The 17,011-nt window shown below is 43.9% G+C and overlaps 1 protein-coding gene across 4 annotated transcripts in view; it reads left to right on the top strand.

Annotated features, from left to right (window-relative positions):
- rtn4a (reticulon 4a) overlaps window positions 1-17,011 on the top strand; it is a 41,626-nt gene that overhangs the window by 8,314 nt on the left and 16,301 nt on the right. Inside the window, exons 2-3 of one of the 4 annotated variants that reach the window (XM_008305154.1) lie at window positions 2,923-2,976; window positions 4,793-6,670. The exons of 1 other annotated variant lie outside the window; for it this stretch is intronic. In XM_008305154.1, the coding sequence (XP_008303376.1) occupies window positions 2,923-2,976; window positions 4,793-6,670 (1,932 nt within the window). Of the gene's footprint in view, window positions 1-2,922; window positions 2,977-4,792; window positions 6,671-13,353; window positions 13,504-17,011 lie in introns of those variants that run through there. 2 more of the 4 variants (XM_008305155.1, XM_008305157.1) reach the window with 2 other exon arrangements.

The following is a 17,011-nucleotide window of genomic DNA, read 5'->3' as shown; positions in this document are numbered from 1 at the left end:
TGATGGATGGATGTAAAATAGAGTTAATTAAGCTCAGATTTGATTATTTTAAGAGCTGCTGGTCACACGTGGTTACTTCACAGACCGTTGGAAAGTTGATATCTCGCTGTTTTTACAGCTTGTGATTGATCCATGGCATCATTTTTAAGGATAATAGTATAAAAATGTTCTTCCTGTATCATAATAGACAGTAAGTGAACATCCCAGCAGGGTCTTAGCTGCTCTCAGTGGGTCTTAATAATATTTCTGAATGTACCTGCTTATGTTTTATTCTTCTCTGAGCTTCCTGTCGTGTCTCAGACAGGAGACATTTAAGAGGCTGTAAATCTTTTATTCCACTCCAGCTCCTCCTGGTTATGAAACATTACACAACCGAACCAGCGGCGTGCTTTTCTTCCCACGCTGACCCGCCTCACCGCTCAGACATATGTTAGAGCTCCAGACGGACACGATGCATCATCCAGCAGCAGCTTTACCTTCTGTCTACCTGCAGCGCCGAGCCGAGCGCTCTGCCTGCTCCTGCCTTCGCTGCACAAACACAGAGGAGCTGCAGGATGTGGAGGAAGCCGTCAGCGGAGCGTCGGAGTTCTGAACTCGCTGGGTGTTTGGACCGCGATGCTTCAGGAGCTTCTGGGGATCTCAGGTTTCCTTCTGTGAGTGGAAGCTTATTAAACCAGATGCTGGACAACCTGGAGTTCACGGGTTCTGCTCCACACGGCCGAACGTCTGTGGACGGTTTGGGTCTCGTGTTGCTGCCGTTTCAGTTCAGTGACTGGACTTTACTGCTGGGTTCATTTTTCCTGCTGCGGCACGTTGTCTGCTGTGAAGAAGGTTAGTTAACCATCTAGCAGCTAGTTCAGCTAGTTAACCATCAAGTCAATAAAATGCCAGTAGATAAGCGTCCCACAGACCACAGTGACCTGAGCAGTGTTCAGGTTCTGTGACTGGTTCTGACTGATGAGTTGTTTGCTTCGGAAAATGGTAAAAAAGAAAAAGTTAATCTGCAACAAGCGTCTTGTTTTCTTGGGAGATATTCAGTTTATTGGCCTTGAGCCGGACAGAAACCAGGAAACATCCACATTTAAGAAGCTAAAACCAGAGAATTAGAATCTTTTTTCTTGGGAACACGACCAGATTAGCCCAGTTGACTGGTTCTGGATGTAGCTGGTAGTTAATTTAACAGTTAATCGATTGTCATTGCAGCTCCACAGACATCAAATAATCACACCGGAGAAGCTAAAACATCACATATCTGAGGTTTTAAAAGCTAAACATTAGTGGGGTTGGTTTCTCCTGATCCGGTCATTACAGCTCTAAACACGCCGCCCACGCCGCTGGTTCCTGTTTTTCAGGAAACACGACCATCTCGCTGCTGTTTATCCTAAAACTCTCAGATTGTCTGTTTGTGCTGCACAGTCGTCGTTTGTGAGTCTGTGGAGGTGTTTTGTGTGTTTATGCTGCGGTGAGGAATCCAGCGTTACACTGGTTGGGTCAAAGAGGCAGAAGCAGCAAACATTCCTGCCTTCACTGAACTTCATTCTGCCTGATGTGCCCTCTGGAGCTGAGCTTTGTGCTGAAGTCTGGCTGACGTGTCGGGATGTGCCACAGCTCTGGTGGTTGTGCAACAGCTGATAGCTTGTTTTCTCTTCAGCTCCGTCTTTGTGACGAGGAGCTCCAGTGTGAGCGGCGCGCTGTTGAGGCTCCTGTTGCTTCTGAGAACCAGGTTTGTTCCTGATCAGACGTGAACTCCTCCTGCTTCTGACAGCTGCCTCTCCTGCATCTTCCTCCAAACCGTCTCACCGCATCAAGCCTCTGAATGTTCAGCGTGTCTTTAACATCTGATCCACGGCTGGTTTCCTGCTCTTTATGGAGCAGTGAGGTTTCATACGGACTTAGAACTGGGCCAGGAACCACCTGCAGGTCCACGTGGCTCCACAGAGGCTGTAGTTAGGATGTGGTTCAGAAGTCATTCAGGGTTTAGTGACTCAGAACCAGGAGCTGATTTATGTGTCACTGGTTGGAAAAGCTCAGGTGTTCGATTCATAACGAGAAAAGCTCTGAACGGTTTTGTTGAATACACGTTGAGTCACGTTGCCGCCCTGCTGTCCAGTCACAAGCTGGGAAATAATATATATATATGTTTTTAAATTATTATTTTACTGATTTTCCTCTTGAAAAATAAATAAATAAATACAGACAATATTTAAGCATCTGAGTTGAAAAAAAAACAAACTATATAAAACGTATTATTAGTATCATCATCTTTTAAAAACAGAAAAAAGGATTGTTGACTGTAAAAAATATTGAAAAAAGACACCAAAACTGTTCATGATATCCACAACAAAAGTCTGTATTTCTACAAATTTTATTTTTCTTTCACTGTAAAATCAGACCGATGGCTAAAAAAACAATGAACGTATGCCATCATTTTTTGTGTTTTTTAAATTTTTTTACATTTATTTTACATTCGACTGTGAAATTGCACCTTTTTAAATGTTATTTTATTACTATATTTAACTAATAAAAAAGAGCATTATTTTACAGATATTTGCTGGTTTTTAAAGCAAAAATTATGTATGTTAAAGACTGAAATTTGTTCCCATTTTTAGCTGTTATTTTACACATTTTCTGTTTTGTTAAAACACAAATAATATCTAGTAAAACCACAGAAAAACCTAGAAATGTAACACTGGGCAAACTGTTTTTCCAAGTTGTAATCGGCCATAAAATTACTCTATTTTACTTTATTTGAATCAGCCATAAAATCTAATTGTTTTGCAGATATTTATTTTTTCACGCTGTGCGGTTCGGGTCGATCAGAACCGTCTGCGGTCCACTACAGCAGCTCTAGACTTCTGTCTCTTCCTCTGGCTTTGCATTAACTCACTCTCTGCTGCCTTTCTTCTCTCGTTTCTCCCACAGATGTACCTTCTCCTTCTAAAGCTCAGCCTCATCCTCTGATGCAATTCCCTACAGGCAAGTTCTCTCTGCTCGCTGTGTTTCCTCGTCTGCCTCCTTTGTTTCCTTTCTCCACTCTTTTTGGTTCACCTCCCTCTTCGTTTGTCCAAACTACTCATGGCATGTGAGAAGCTGTAGACTGGTGGAGCTCTGACTCCAGATGCTCGTGGATCTGAGACTAAACCTGATGTGTGCTCGTTGCATTGTGACTCATGTTGTCGTAGATTAGAGTGACATGAACTGATCCTGGTAGTTTGTAGTCTGATGAATAATGATTCTCCTCAGCGATTGGCACCTTTAACACTTCTGTTGACAACATTTTGAGAGAATCAGCTGAGAGGAATCATTATCTGACATCACTTGACAGTCTGTGTTTGACACACTGGGCATGGTTTTATTGGCGCCAGACCTGGGGCAAAAACCACTTTACCACCATGCAGTAAACCAGGTGGTTCACTGGTGACCAGACAGTGCTGTAAAACCTTACCTGTGGAAGATGGACTGTTCACCTCTTTCACAGCTGCTTGTTGGCGTCCTGTTGTTTCCAGATGACAGAGCTGACGGTACATTTCCAACACAGAAAGCTAGATTTTAATGATAGAAGTGTGTTGTGGGTTGTGTTGCCCATTAAATACAACCGAAGAGGCCACAAACACAAAGTCCAATTTTAACCACCACTGGCCTAAAACTTATAAACAAAACATTAACTTTAAAGCAAAAAGCATAGCTGCCTTGGATTTTATTTAATCTCATCTACCAATAAAATGGAAGGTGAGATGCATCAAGTTCTGCTGATTCTACACCAGTGTACACGAACACTATGGTTACGTGAAGTTGAATAAAAGGGGAAAATAAAGTAGTTGTTGGTCGTCATCTTTCCAGCAATTTGTTTCACAAATAAGTTAGTAACGCGACAAATTAGAGCTGGTTTGTGTCAACTAGGCTACAAAAGCAGTAGTGCGATTGTTGGCAGTCGTGTGAAGGGTCCTCACCAGGACTTTTTTGACAGCGCAGCGGGGCGAATGTTAGCAAATGCTGCTAACTGTTAGCAGCAAATATGCTAGCGAATAGCAGCAACGATGACGGTAGGGAAACTCCATCGGTGCTTGTTGTTAAATTTTTTCCTGCTACATACCCTCTAAAATGGCGTAACGGCCCAGTTTGCAGCATAACGGCCCAGTTTGCAGCGTAGCGGCCCATTCTAAAAGCATAACAGGTCGTTACGCTTTTATAATGGGCCGTTACACTGTTGTAACGCTGGCGAGAACCCTGGTGTGGATGCACAGAATACTATGCATGGAAGTCCTTCCAGTGCACTAGAAAGTAGATGATAATGACAACTAGTAGAAGTATGAGCAAGGCTACAGTGCTAAGACTGTAAATGAATGTGAAAACATTTGCTAGCTTAGCAGGATTAATGCTACAAACCACATTCCTTCGAAGGAGAACAACTGTACGTCCAATCAAAAACAGTATACAATTGTAGTTTATGGAGTCCTCAGGTATTAAACAACCTTCACTTTTACAAACTGAATTTCCAGGAAAAACTATCCCCCTATATTCGAGCCAAAACTAAAGACAACAAAATGACTTTTGAACCAGCTCACTGGTGTTTGGAATAAACAGAACCGGCCGTCATTTAGTAAAGCTGAGGTTGGACCGTCCACCATCCACAGCCAACCTTTCCACAGCACTTGTCTGGTCCTGATCTCCAAAACCTTCTTCAACATGTTTTCAGTAGCTGTTCTACCCAGGTATGGTGGGCATTGTAAGGAATGGAGTATGTCTTTGATATGTGCTGTATTGCGTTCTCCCTCCTCCCTCTCTACTCAAGCACTTGGGCAGAAGGGTGATTCCCCTGCTCCCATCTCTCCTATCTCCCCTCTCCACTCCCCCGACTCTCTGGAGGAGCTATCTCTGACCGAGAGTCCCAACCAGCCCCCTACTTCTGGATCTGCTGCACCCCTGGGCTCCTTCTCCACTCAACCCTCCACTAATCTTTCCAAGGACATGCCTTGGGAGCGTGAAGAGGGTGACTCCGGACCGGGTCGTAGTAAGAATAAGGAAGACCTTCTAGATCCGTTAGCTGGTCCTTACCTGAGTTTAGGGAAAGACCCAGGGCCTCATAACCCGTGTGAAGACAGCGGCATTTCCTTTTCACCTGAGGAGAAGCTGATTAGCTCAGACAGGTCCTCCACTGGTCCCTCCCCCGTGAACCCCCAGATGAAGGTCCCTGAGTCTCACCTTGCCTCCTCTAACCCAACAGAGCACTGGGATTCACCATACCTAGCATCTCAAGACAACTCCAAGGTCTCCATGGATTCCTTCTCCAAGGACACAGCCCCCATTAGCTCCTCCAGGTACGAGCGGGACCTGCACGGCAGCCAGTCCGATGAAGACGATGACTTGATGTACGAGGTGAAGAAGAATAATAACCCATTCGAAGGCTATTCCCCGCTGGCAGACAGCGGCTACTCCCACTTTGGAGACTCCAAGTCTGACAGCAGGGCGTCTAAAATGTCAGAGAGTCCGACTCCGGATCTGGTCCAGTACGGGCAGACTGGAGAGTCCCAGGATAGCCCACCATCTTTCTTGGATGAGGGGAAAACCTTTGAGACCGGCAAGATGGCCACTGACTCGCTCATGCAGTCAATGAATCAGTTCTCATCTGGTCTTAAAGATGATGACGAAGAGGAGGAAGAGGATTCTGCCCTGCCGCCGTCGCTTCCAGACATCCTGAAATCTTCCCCGCTCAACCCTGACAAAGTCGACTCGGGCTCCTCTGAGGGTAGTCCGGAGGAGCAGAGCCCAATCCTTGAACGGAGGATGATGGAGTCGCCGAACCCGCCGATCAACCTGTCCGCGAATAACCCGTTTGCTTTTGATGCTAAAGTGTCCCTGCTGAAGGAGATGGCCGAGGAGATGGAGGAGAGAGCAGCTGACAAAGCAAAAGTCGAAGACGACAAAACCTTTGGCGCCTTTGACCTCGTTAAAGAAGCTGAGGAAACTACCCCGACTAAGGTCAAAGAAGAGGAACCTGTGAAGATTGAGCAGAAAGATTGGTTCTCAAGCCACGATTCTCCCAAAATGACCGAAAAGTTTGAGCCCCTTGACTTCCAGAGCAAAAAGGCCCCTGCTGAGGATTCGGATTCTGAGTCTCCAACAGCAGATTCTCTGTCTCCAGTCCTGGAAGCCATGGCCAAGAACCCAGCCAGCTTCCAGGTGGAAACGGAGAAGAAGGACCTGAAGATGGAGGTGGAGGAGCCAGAGGTGGCCGAGGAGGTTTCTGAACATGAAGTCTCCTCCGAGGAGTTTGAGTTCATCGAGAGACCACCGAGGGGTGTCATCGATGAGTTCCTCGAAGCTCTGGATACTTCCAAGTTTGCCTCCTCCAAGCCTCCAGAGATCCCCATGGATGATGATCTCAGCTTTGGGCAGAAAGATGTCTCTCCAGTTGCTGCAGCACCCCTGACAAAAGTAGCCCCGCCTCCAGAGGTGGAAGAAGAGGCTCCAAGCCAGAACTCCTACCGCCTCCTCACCCAGGCCTCCCCCCAGAAGAGCAAGGCTGAGCTGGAGAAGCTGGACATCCAGAAGCCTCCCCCCCAAGTTCCCGTCACCCATTCCCCCGTCAGCAAACCAGAGGAGCCGGTGGCCAAGAAGAGCTCGGAGGGCGGCAGACTGTTTAAGATGCCAAACCTGAACATAAGAGCAGGTAAAATCAGCCAGCATGGAAACCATCCCCCCCCACTTCCTCCTCAGTTTCCACCGGCACCTCCATGTCCATCCACATCATCTCCATCTTCACTCTTTTGTTCTCCTGAGTTCCTCCAACCCACCAGCAGCCAGCGTTTCCTTTAGCTCCCTTTAGACCCCACCACCTTTCCTTTCTTGCATCGTCCCTTTTTTTCTTTGCGTTTCTTTGAACATTAACCCTGCATCATGTCCAGTTTGCTTTAACGTGACCGTGAGGTCCATTCTGGTTTATTTCTGCTGCGTTTTCTGTTTGTGTCTCATTAGAATAACATCATTTCTGTTCATTTTGTCTTGTTTTAAAACGAGGTAAGTCACATGTGAAGGTTCAGTTTTTGTTGTCCTTTTAAATCCACTTTAAGAGATATTTCATGCACGATGAGCAGACGTCATGGGACCAAACCGGTGCTGCAAACACCCGTACATCCGGTCCAATCTGCCCTCTGAGCGTTTCTGCTTTGGATTACCTTACGCCCTCTTTAGCTTCGCTCCGCTGGAAATAACTCGAGATGCCAAAGTGAAACCAAACACCCCCTTATAGACTCCACTCCAGGCTACGTACATGCACAGCAGCAGCGGCCACGCCCGGTTTCTGACAGAAAAAGCCTCTGATTTATTTCACAACCTCTCCCACGGCTGTCGTACACGATTACATCAGATTTTATGTACCTGAGGCGAAACGCTGAGCATCGATAACCTCTGAGCCGTCATGACTTCAGAGGACGTTGAACTTTGTGTTTACCGACGACTGTAAATGTTTCTCCAGCCGAGTTATTTTAAAATGCGGAGTTCGTGGAATCTTAAGCGGTTCTGATTCAGTTAGACTCTCGGTGCCGTCCACGTTTAACGGAGACCAGAGGCTGCATTCAGACACGAGTTCTCCAGCAGGTTCAAGACTTGTTGCTTTGTTGAAGGACAGAAGATAAATATGAGGAGTTAAAAATAATAAAAATTAGGTTAAAGCTTAAGAAATTGGTCAATTATACTGTAAATTATAGATTAAGGCTGCAGCTGACGATTGTTGTCATTATCTGTTAATCAGTTGTAGAATTTGTCTAAAAAACGGGATGAAAAAAGGTGAAAAAATCTAAAACATACTCTGCCTACTGTCAACAACAACAAACGTGCAGTAAGCAACACAGAAAACAGGATAAAAACATAAGTAAATATAAAATAAAAGTTAAATAAAAAGTTATTAAAGTTATTAACAAACACCAAAATAAAAAAAATAAAAAAACTTTAAAAAACAAGAACAAAATGGATAAAAAATTATATATTATCTATTTGTAGAATAAAATACTAAAAATGCAATACAGTACAGAATACAAATGTAGAAAATAAACGTGATATAAAATACTGAAAATAAGACAAAAAACTAGATAAAAACTTAAAGAATGAATAAATACCAAATAATTGAGCATAAACAAGATTAAAATTTAGAATTAAAAAAAATATATATACAGTTATAATAAAAAACTGAACAAGCAAGACAAAAACCTGAGTAAAAGCTTGTAAAATAAGTTTAATACAAAATACTTTTTTAAAAAAGGAGAAAACTGGATTAAAAAAATTCTAAAATAAATGTGAAATACTAAAAATGCAGAATTAAAAACGTAGAAATAATAAGATACTGAAAATAAAATCTAGATAAACACTTCTTTTTAAATTAAAAAAGTGGTAATCAGAATAAAAACTTCTAAATTATTTTCTAAAAGTAAAATAAATCCAAAAATGCTAAACTAATAATACTAAGAGCAACCAAATGCTGTTAAACATGTACGTTAGATAAACTGCTGCTGATTTAATTGAGCATCAACATCAACTTTTCTGTTTCATATAAATAATGAAGATGATTTTATTCTGCTGTTTTCAGAGTTTTAAGTTTATTTCTTAAGCAAAGCGTGGGGCTTTAATTTTGTGGGGAAACTTGCTGTTTTCTGCACAGACACCATGATAACGGACTGAAGAGGCTGTTTAATAACCTCTGAAACGCAGAAACGCTTTATTAGCAGAACATCACAGAACCCCAGTGTCTGTAGTTTGTTGTTGTTGTTCTACCCCGAGGTGCTGATTGGAGGACACACTGCAGCTGGAGCGGCCGGTTATCAGCCGGTTATCAGCCGGTTATCGGCGCGGTGCAGAGCTGCCTCCTGCAGGCTTCTGCCTGCTGATAAATCGTCCTCGCCGTCTCCAAAGACGACAGTCTTCGCTTTAATGGATGACTCAGTTTTAGCCGAAGCGCCGTCGATCAGCGCCGTTAAGTGGAGCAGTAGGACTCTGCTCTGGGACGAGCCGTGAGGCGTTCGCTGAGCGTCGGAGGATCTCCTGTTAATTAAAGCCTCCTCCTCCTCCCTGCATTGCGACACTGGCAGCCCCACAAAGGGTTCTCCGACCCAGAAACCACTCAGCAAATGTTCCTCATTATGCAAGTTGAGGTGCAGCGCTGCGATCTGAGCTCAGACTCCCTCTCTGCTTGTCCTGAAAAAGCTGCTCAGACTTGTTGTGATGCTTTACTGCCCCGTAGACGCCTCAGGGACGGTTCCTGGTCCGTCTGAACACCAGGAGGTCACTGCTGCAGCTTTCCTAACCATTATCTTCTCCTTTAACCTCCTCCTGTCACAGTTTTACTCACTGTGGGTTCATTTTTCTCTGCAATATAAAGTCCTGCAGGTGTCTCGGTGGTTAGCACCGTCGGGGGGCGTCCCGGTGAGGACACCCAGGATCTTCCTTCGTGGAGTCTCCATGTTCTCCCCGTGCAGCGTGGGTTCTCTCCGGGTTCTCCGGCTTCCTCCCACAGTCCAGAAACATGCTGAGGTTAATTGGTGATTGTAAATTGTCCGTAGGTGTGAATGTGAGTGTGCTTGGTTGTCTGTCTCTAAGTGTAGCCCTGTGATAGACTGGTTACCTGTCCAGGTGAACCTGCCTTCACCCTGAGTCAGCTGGGATAGACTCCGCCCCCCATAGTGAGGATTAAGGTGTAGAGATGATGGATGGATGAAGTCCCGCACCTCTGTTTAAAAACCATGACTAGACAGAACTCCTGTGCAGCATGACGATGCAGAATTCTGCTGATTCTTCAACACAATCTGTAAAAACCTGGAATGAAATGAAAAATACTTTATTTATCCCAGAAGGGAAATTCAATTCGACACATGCAGCATTTTACTGAGTGTGTTGACAAACCAACTCTCTCCATCGTGTAGATAATGAGCTGTTTATATTTTTACGACCTCCACAAACGTTTTCGCTCTCCTCTGCACATTCCAGCTGGAGGTGTTTCACCAGGTTGACTGTATCCTCCATCAACCTGCTCCTCTGTGTTTCTGAGCTGTGCAGCATTTTTCTAAATTAATCCACTAAGGTTTTATTATCTCTGTCGTCGTCTCCTCTCTGCTCGGTGGAAACACTGCTGCAGTTCAGCCGAGTCGGTCGTGACTTTGTGGTTGAGTCAAGGTGTGCAAAATCTGGTGCAGTTAATTTATTTTGGGTGATTTTTTCCATTAGACGTGTAGGATAGAGGGATGAAATGAAATAGCACGAGGTGAAGCTGAGGTTTGGTTGATTTTAACAGGCAGAACATTATTCTAGGAGCCCACAGGTGTGACCTACACATGCAGCCTTTACATACTACAGATATTCAGCTATTTTACGTTTAAATTGATCCCAGTCTCCTCTGTGCTCGCCTGCAGCTCGGCAGAAAAGTTCCTGAATTATTGTCACGTGGCTGTAGGTCTCAGTCGAGTCCTTCGTGGCTTCACAGTTGTGTCGAGGAGGATTTTTTTGTTTTTGACAGAATCTGATTAAAGCAAACGAGACGTAGAATAAGATATGATGATTTTAAACTTAGAGTTGATTTTGTTAATGAAGCAGGACGTCACACATGAATAGTCTTGATCAGTTTCTGAGCGATAAATGGGGTCATTTGGGATTTTTTTTAAAGATAATGAGCTTTTCCAACCTGCTGGCAGGTTGTGAGGCTCAGAGATGCAGTCTGTGGCACAAACTGGACATAAATGAGTCACCTCAGAGTGACTTCAGCCAGTCATCAGGTCACTGTGAAGTACCAGCGAGTGGTCCGACAGCAGGCCTGCCCTCGCTCTGCCGCCCAGAAGGCAGCTCTGTAGCTAAACTCAGTTCATTGTCAGGTGTTCTGTGTTTGTTTTGGACGATAAAACGCTGGCGGCTGATCGTAGGTCTGTGATGTGAGCGTTGACTCTGCTGGTGTCACAACTCTGAGGATTACAACAAGTCAAACGGACCGAGTCACTCACGCTGTAATCGGGGCAGAAGGTCAGCTGAACGTTGTGCAACCGACTCTGAACTGTGAAATCACTGCAGGTCAAAGTCTCCAGCGCCAGCAGGTCCAACAGACGAGAGTCCTCCTTTCATTTAATTTAAAACAGCTGCAAGAAGAAACAGTTAAAATCTGCTTTTTATTGATCTCTGGTGAGGTTGAGTGGGTCAGATGGGAGGTTTTTATTGATAAGATGGTTTGGATTCACAAGAGAAGAGCAGCAGAGGAGTTTATATCAAGAGGAAGGTGACCTCTAGTGGAGGACGTGGGTTACTACCACTCAGAGGAACACCTCATGTCATCTCTGAGGGTTTTAACGTCTGTCTTCAGTTCAGTGAAGCTGTTCTGTTCTGTTCTGCTGGTTGGAAACAGCCCAGAAGATGTGATCTGATCTGGACCAGAACCAGCCAGTACTCAGTCGTTTTATTGCTCAACTGGTTGTTTCAGTGACGCAGCGTTTCTACCAGAACTTTAATAATAAATCACAGGTTTATGAAACATGTTCCACTGCAAAGTGTCCGTTTAGTTAGAAGAAGCCAAAGTTGTCACAGCTGGAATCTCCTCACAGTTAAATCAGGATTTATCACAAAAACAGATCAGTGATGAAACAAGCGTTTGATGTTTGTTTTATATCAGAGTGAGCTGATTGTTTTGGGGTTTTGGACACAGAAACAAGATATTTGAGGAGTTTTGTAGATAAATCCATCATGAGAGTAGTTGTTTGTAGAAGCTGTGAACAGGATTATGAGTCTGAGCAGCTGTTTAATGGTGTTTTGTGGCTTTTTGTCCAGTGTGGCTCATTAGTAGAACAGTTATTAATTATTTAGTTTTGAGCTGTTACACTGATTTAATAATCACTGAACAATCCACGTAAAATCAGATAAAAACGAAGCTTCCTCATGAGGGAATCCTTGGATTGTGTTCATGTTTATTTTGTTGGTCATAACTTCAGTCCACATGTCGTTTATCTGTAATTATTAATACGGGATGGTTTAAGCCTTAATACTTAAATGAGTTAATGTCCTCGGCTTTATGACGTGTTACAGTCTGGTTAAGTTTTATTTTAATATATTTTGTGGGGCTTTAATTCCAGATTATTTAACCTACTCGTGTTAAATGACACTACAGGTCCTTCACATGGTGACTTCATCTATTGATCAGTTTGTTTTATTTAAAAAACAACAAACTGCAGCTTCTTAGATGCTAAAATATTTTAAACATATTTGATCGTTTTCTGTAAAAACAAGACTTTTATTTCACTTTTTTTAACTTTAAAAACCAAACAGCTGATTAATCGTGAAAATAATCGTACGCTGTAAATTTTTATTTTTTTTACCACAACTTCTGAATAGTTTACTTTTATTTTACACGTTTGTTAGTATTAAGGTGCATGTTCACTGTAAAAAAACAACTCATAGCTATAAATAATATCCAAATATCTGTTTTTTTTTTAATTTTGTTTTTTTTGTTTTTTACAATTTTTTAAATTTGCAATATTTGACAAAAAAATGGCACCATCTTTTTCAGTTTTTAAATTATATGACAATCTTATTATTTTACCGTTATTTGCCGTTTTCTGAAAGAGAAAATATGTTTATTTAGGATCAAGTAAATCAGATAATATCTGGTAAAATCACAGAATTCTTTTTAAAATTTGGATGCTGCCTGTAAAATAATAATCATAAAAAAATGTTCTGCAGTGATTAGAAAATAGTTAATCAGCGTTTTAACTGTCATTTATCAGATTTTCCCTGTTTTGTCATTTCTAGTGAAATCACAGAACAAATGGAGGAAAAAATACTTTACGTGCTGACTGTCATTTATTTATTTATTTATCTTTTTATGGACCAAAACTTCTTGTAATGTGCACATAAAAATCTGTAGTTTCATTAATAATCATGTGATTATTTATATCTCTGTAAAACTCTGAGAACTTCCCAGTTTTTACAGCGTTTACACCGTTTCCAACATATTTTTGGGAACTCTTTCTGCCTGATTTTATTTTGTTTTAGAGCGCAGCAGCTGTTCAGAGCTCTGAGGCTCTTTTCAGACATTTTAGTTTCAGACAGAAACGTCTGGTCAGCAGGTTTGAGGGGGGAAGGAGGAGGGATGACGAAGGGAAAGCAGGGGGAGATAAAGGGGGAGATAAAGGGGGAGGAAGGAGGGGAAAGGGGAGCTGAGGCCTGGAGGAGGAGGAGGAGGAGGAGGAAGAGCCGGTTATAGCTGCTGCGTCAGAGCGCTGGCAGCAGACAGTCAGCTGACAGCAGGACGCTCTCCATTCGCTCTCTGCAGAGGAAGCCTCCTCGCTGGGCTCTCCCCTCCTTCCTCCTCCTCCTCCTCCTCCTCCTCCTCCTGCAGACTCACTTTTACTCTCTGACTGCCTCTGCTGGTTGCCTCTCGGTGGGGAATGTGCTGATCGGACGGCATGGACAACAACTCTGTGGACAAGAAGGAGCCGGCGGCGGCGGCGACGGCGGCGGTGAAGCCCTGGAAGGAGCAGGGTAACCTCCACCTCCACCTCCACCTCCAGCCCGTCTGGAGGCTTCTGTCTGTGAAGCTGCTGCTGTTTCCCTGCTGTGGCTCTTTCTCTGTCTTTGTGCTCTGCAGGCACCGATAGTCTGATTAGGTTAATAATTAATAGTGAACACAGTCAGATGTTGCTGCTGAGCTCTGGTCTGGGATGTGCTCGGATCTCAGGATTAATCCTGCTTCAGGTGGGATTTAAGGCAGAAGGATGGTTTTGTTTGGTGGCTCCGCTGCAGGGTTTTCGTGCTCAGGTGTGGTTGTTCTGTCAGACAGGACCTTTGGACGGTCGCTCACTGTGGCCAAAGGTAGCCGGTGAGGAGGAGGAGGGGTTGGAGCGCGGTGACGTCAGCTGGCAGTTTAATGATTGGCTGACGAGGAGTCCAGTCTGAGCTCTGAGCAGCTTTCTGCTGTTCGTTAGAGCTGCTAGTAATCACTGTGGACTACTTCTGAGCCCCAGAACGGTGCGTTTGAAGTGCGTGTCGTGTTTCTTGATAAATCGACAAAGTGACGCCACGTTCTGGGCCTGAAACTGTAAAATGAGACAGACTAGTTGGATTCTGGACCTTTAACAGTCTGATATGACGAGAAGCTTCAGCAAATCCTCACATTTCATCACAATCGCTTTATTAAACAAATATGTCAAAAATAACCTGTTTGTTTGAACCAAATTTTGCAAAAACTAAAAAATTCTGCTCTTCTCAGCGCAGCCGAGAAGCCGTGAGTGACTCAGCTGTGACCGACGATCAATTCACAAAAATTAATCGACTGTTGGTTTAACTGCAGGCTGTGTTTCTACGGAGCAGAGAGGAGAAGCAGTAATCAGTGTATTTTCATTTAATCGTTGACAGCTCATCAGTCGTTGCGTCTCTGGTGTGGTCTCATGAGGTCAGGGTTCATGTTAGAGCTGCAACGATCAGTTAATCGATCAGGAAATTGATCAGAAACTATTGATTTGAGTCGTTTTTTGTGGGCTCCTCGGATTTGAGGATTTGCTGCTTTTCTTGACCTGTTTTTCAGTTTCTGGACCACTGAGGTCGTCACTTTGGGCTGTGAGGCCTCAGAACCGATACCTCTGCTCGTTAAATGAACACCAGATGAGCCGCTGGTGGTTTTGACTCAGATCTGGAGTTTCCTTCTGACAGTTTGCTGCTTCTACCTTCAGACTGGCTGTTGTCGTGGTTTTGATCTTTAATGAGGACCTAAATCAGTCGCTTTGGGCGTTTCCCTCTATTCCCTGACATTTTACCAAAGAGAGGATCAATAAGCTGATCGATCGGTTCAGTTTTGGAGCTGCAGGATCGATCAGGTCACAGAAGATCAAAGGTTCCTTCTTGTTCCAGTGACCAGGCTGCTGATTCATCGTCCTCCTGGATCCGTCTGAACAGAAAACACCAGAAAATCGATCAATATCCAGCTGATTAATACGTCTCCCTGCTGATTGATTAATCAGCTGATTGATTAGCGCTGTCCTGTTCGATCGATTCATGCTTTTGTTCAAGAAGCAGCTTTTTGATTCGTCCTCATGTGACGTTAAACGAAGCAGCAAACTCGTATTTTTGTGAATTGATGAATAGATTTATTGATCAGTTCTGTTCTGATCAGCTGCAGCAAACTCACGTCAAGTTTTCTGCTTTTAAATTAGAGTTAAGTGTTGTTTCCACGTTTCTGTTTTATGTTCGTATGATTTCTTGGCAGCCACGACCTGAAACGTGATGAATTTACCCTCATGTGCAACAAGTACACCTGTCAGACTGGAGGCTGCTTGTGGTTGGACTGGTTTTAATCTGTTTGTATTTTTAATAGATATTTATTATTCTTTATATTCAGTTGAATTTTTAAAGTTTATTTCCGTCTGCCAGCTGTTCACACATGTGGCTGACGAGCACCTTTATAGTTTTATTAACTGATTTGTTGTTTAGTCCATAAAAAAGTCCATCAGTGCTTCCCAAAGCTCAGCACAAAGACTTTCTGTCACAGAGGAATAAACCAGAAAATCAGCACATTGAACAAGCTGCATTAGAGACTTTTCCTCAGACAGCTGTTCAGGTGTCATCGGGTAGCAGTTCATGTTGGAGCTGCAGTGATCAGTTCACAGAAACCTGATCAGCAGCTCCTGGTTTTAGACATTTTCTGAGCAGTTTGTGGTTTCCAGCTCCTCACATTTGAGGATTTTCTGCTTTTCTTTGCAGTGAACTGAACTTCTTCCAGTTTTTAGACGATCAAAGTCGACGCTTTGGGCTGTTGGGAGTCAGATAACCAGTTTTCTGAATTTGAACAAATTGCAGATTTACTGTCAGTAGCGTTTGTGAAATTGTTCTTTCCTCATCTTGAGTGTTTCCTAAAGAAGGTGTCCTCAGAAGTCTGGTTTAGTTGAAGGTGGTCAGTTTACTGGTAAAGAGGACCAAAGAAACCTCAAAATATCCACATTGAAGGAGCTGCAAGTAGAGAATTGATTAATTTTCCCCTTAAAAAAACATTTGTCTTAAATTGATGGTAAACAACTAGTTGATGATTTAAAACTTCTGTCAGAAAGTTCTTGTTGTTTTCGTCGTATCGAGACGCTTTTTGTTCCAACTAACGTACAGCCCGTTAGCATGTTAGCCGCGGCCTGCTGACCATCATGAGTCCGGCCGGCGTTGCATCATCACGTCGTGGCCGTTCGCCGTGCGCACACTGAGGCCTTTGTGTTCGTGTGCTTGAGCTTCATTACGGAGTTTGTCAGCTCGGCTCAGCTCAACAAACCCTCGGCCGACTGACAAAGGAGGACAGTGAAGCGACAGAACGTGTTGGACGGCAGGAAGCTGCTGCCAGTCGCACCGTGACTCAGCACTGTTCAGCCCCAGTGTGTGTGAAGGGCAGAGTGTGTGTGTGTGTGTGTGTGTGTGTGTGTGTGTGTGTGTGTGTGTGTGTGTGTGGCTGCAATAGTCGCGAAATCACCCGACTTTATGTTGAAAGTCAGACGTTATCACGGTTTTCACCAGCAGAATGACTCACCACCGTCCTCCCCCGACCAAAAGGCCTCCGTCAGCCGTGTGTCACTGCAGACGGGTCGCCTGACGCTGCAGCTTCTGGTTTTTATGAAAATGACAAAATACAGGATTTGTTTACTAGATTACTACAGAATTAGTGACTCTAGAACGATCTGAGCGACAGTGAGAGCATCTGCGTCGATATTAAACACTACGTGGGACCTTTGTGATTCGGTGCAACACTTATCCTGTACGACCAGCTTTGTGCTGCTGGTTTAAATGTTTAAATAAATTAGTTGTGTTGCCTCATGTGGTGGCAGAGTCCCTGTTGTTAGGCAACATAGATAACCAGATATGAACCCACAATGAACCAGGGCTGCATAGTGATGGCCAAATTCCATCCATCATCTCTTCACCTTAATCCTCACTGGGGTCATGGGGGGCGGAGCCTATCCCAGCTGACTCAGGGTGAAGGCAGGTTCACCTGGACAGGTAACCAGTCTATCACAGGGCT

This window comes from Stegastes partitus, unplaced genomic scaffold (assembly GCF_000690725.1).
Source record: "Stegastes partitus isolate 25-593 unplaced genomic scaffold, Stegastes_partitus-1.0.2 Scaffold2424, whole genome shotgun sequence".
In the NCBI taxonomy this organism is placed as follows: domain Eukaryota; kingdom Metazoa; phylum Chordata; class Actinopteri; family Pomacentridae; genus Stegastes; species Stegastes partitus.
This window is presented reverse-complemented; position numbering and strand designations above follow the sequence as displayed.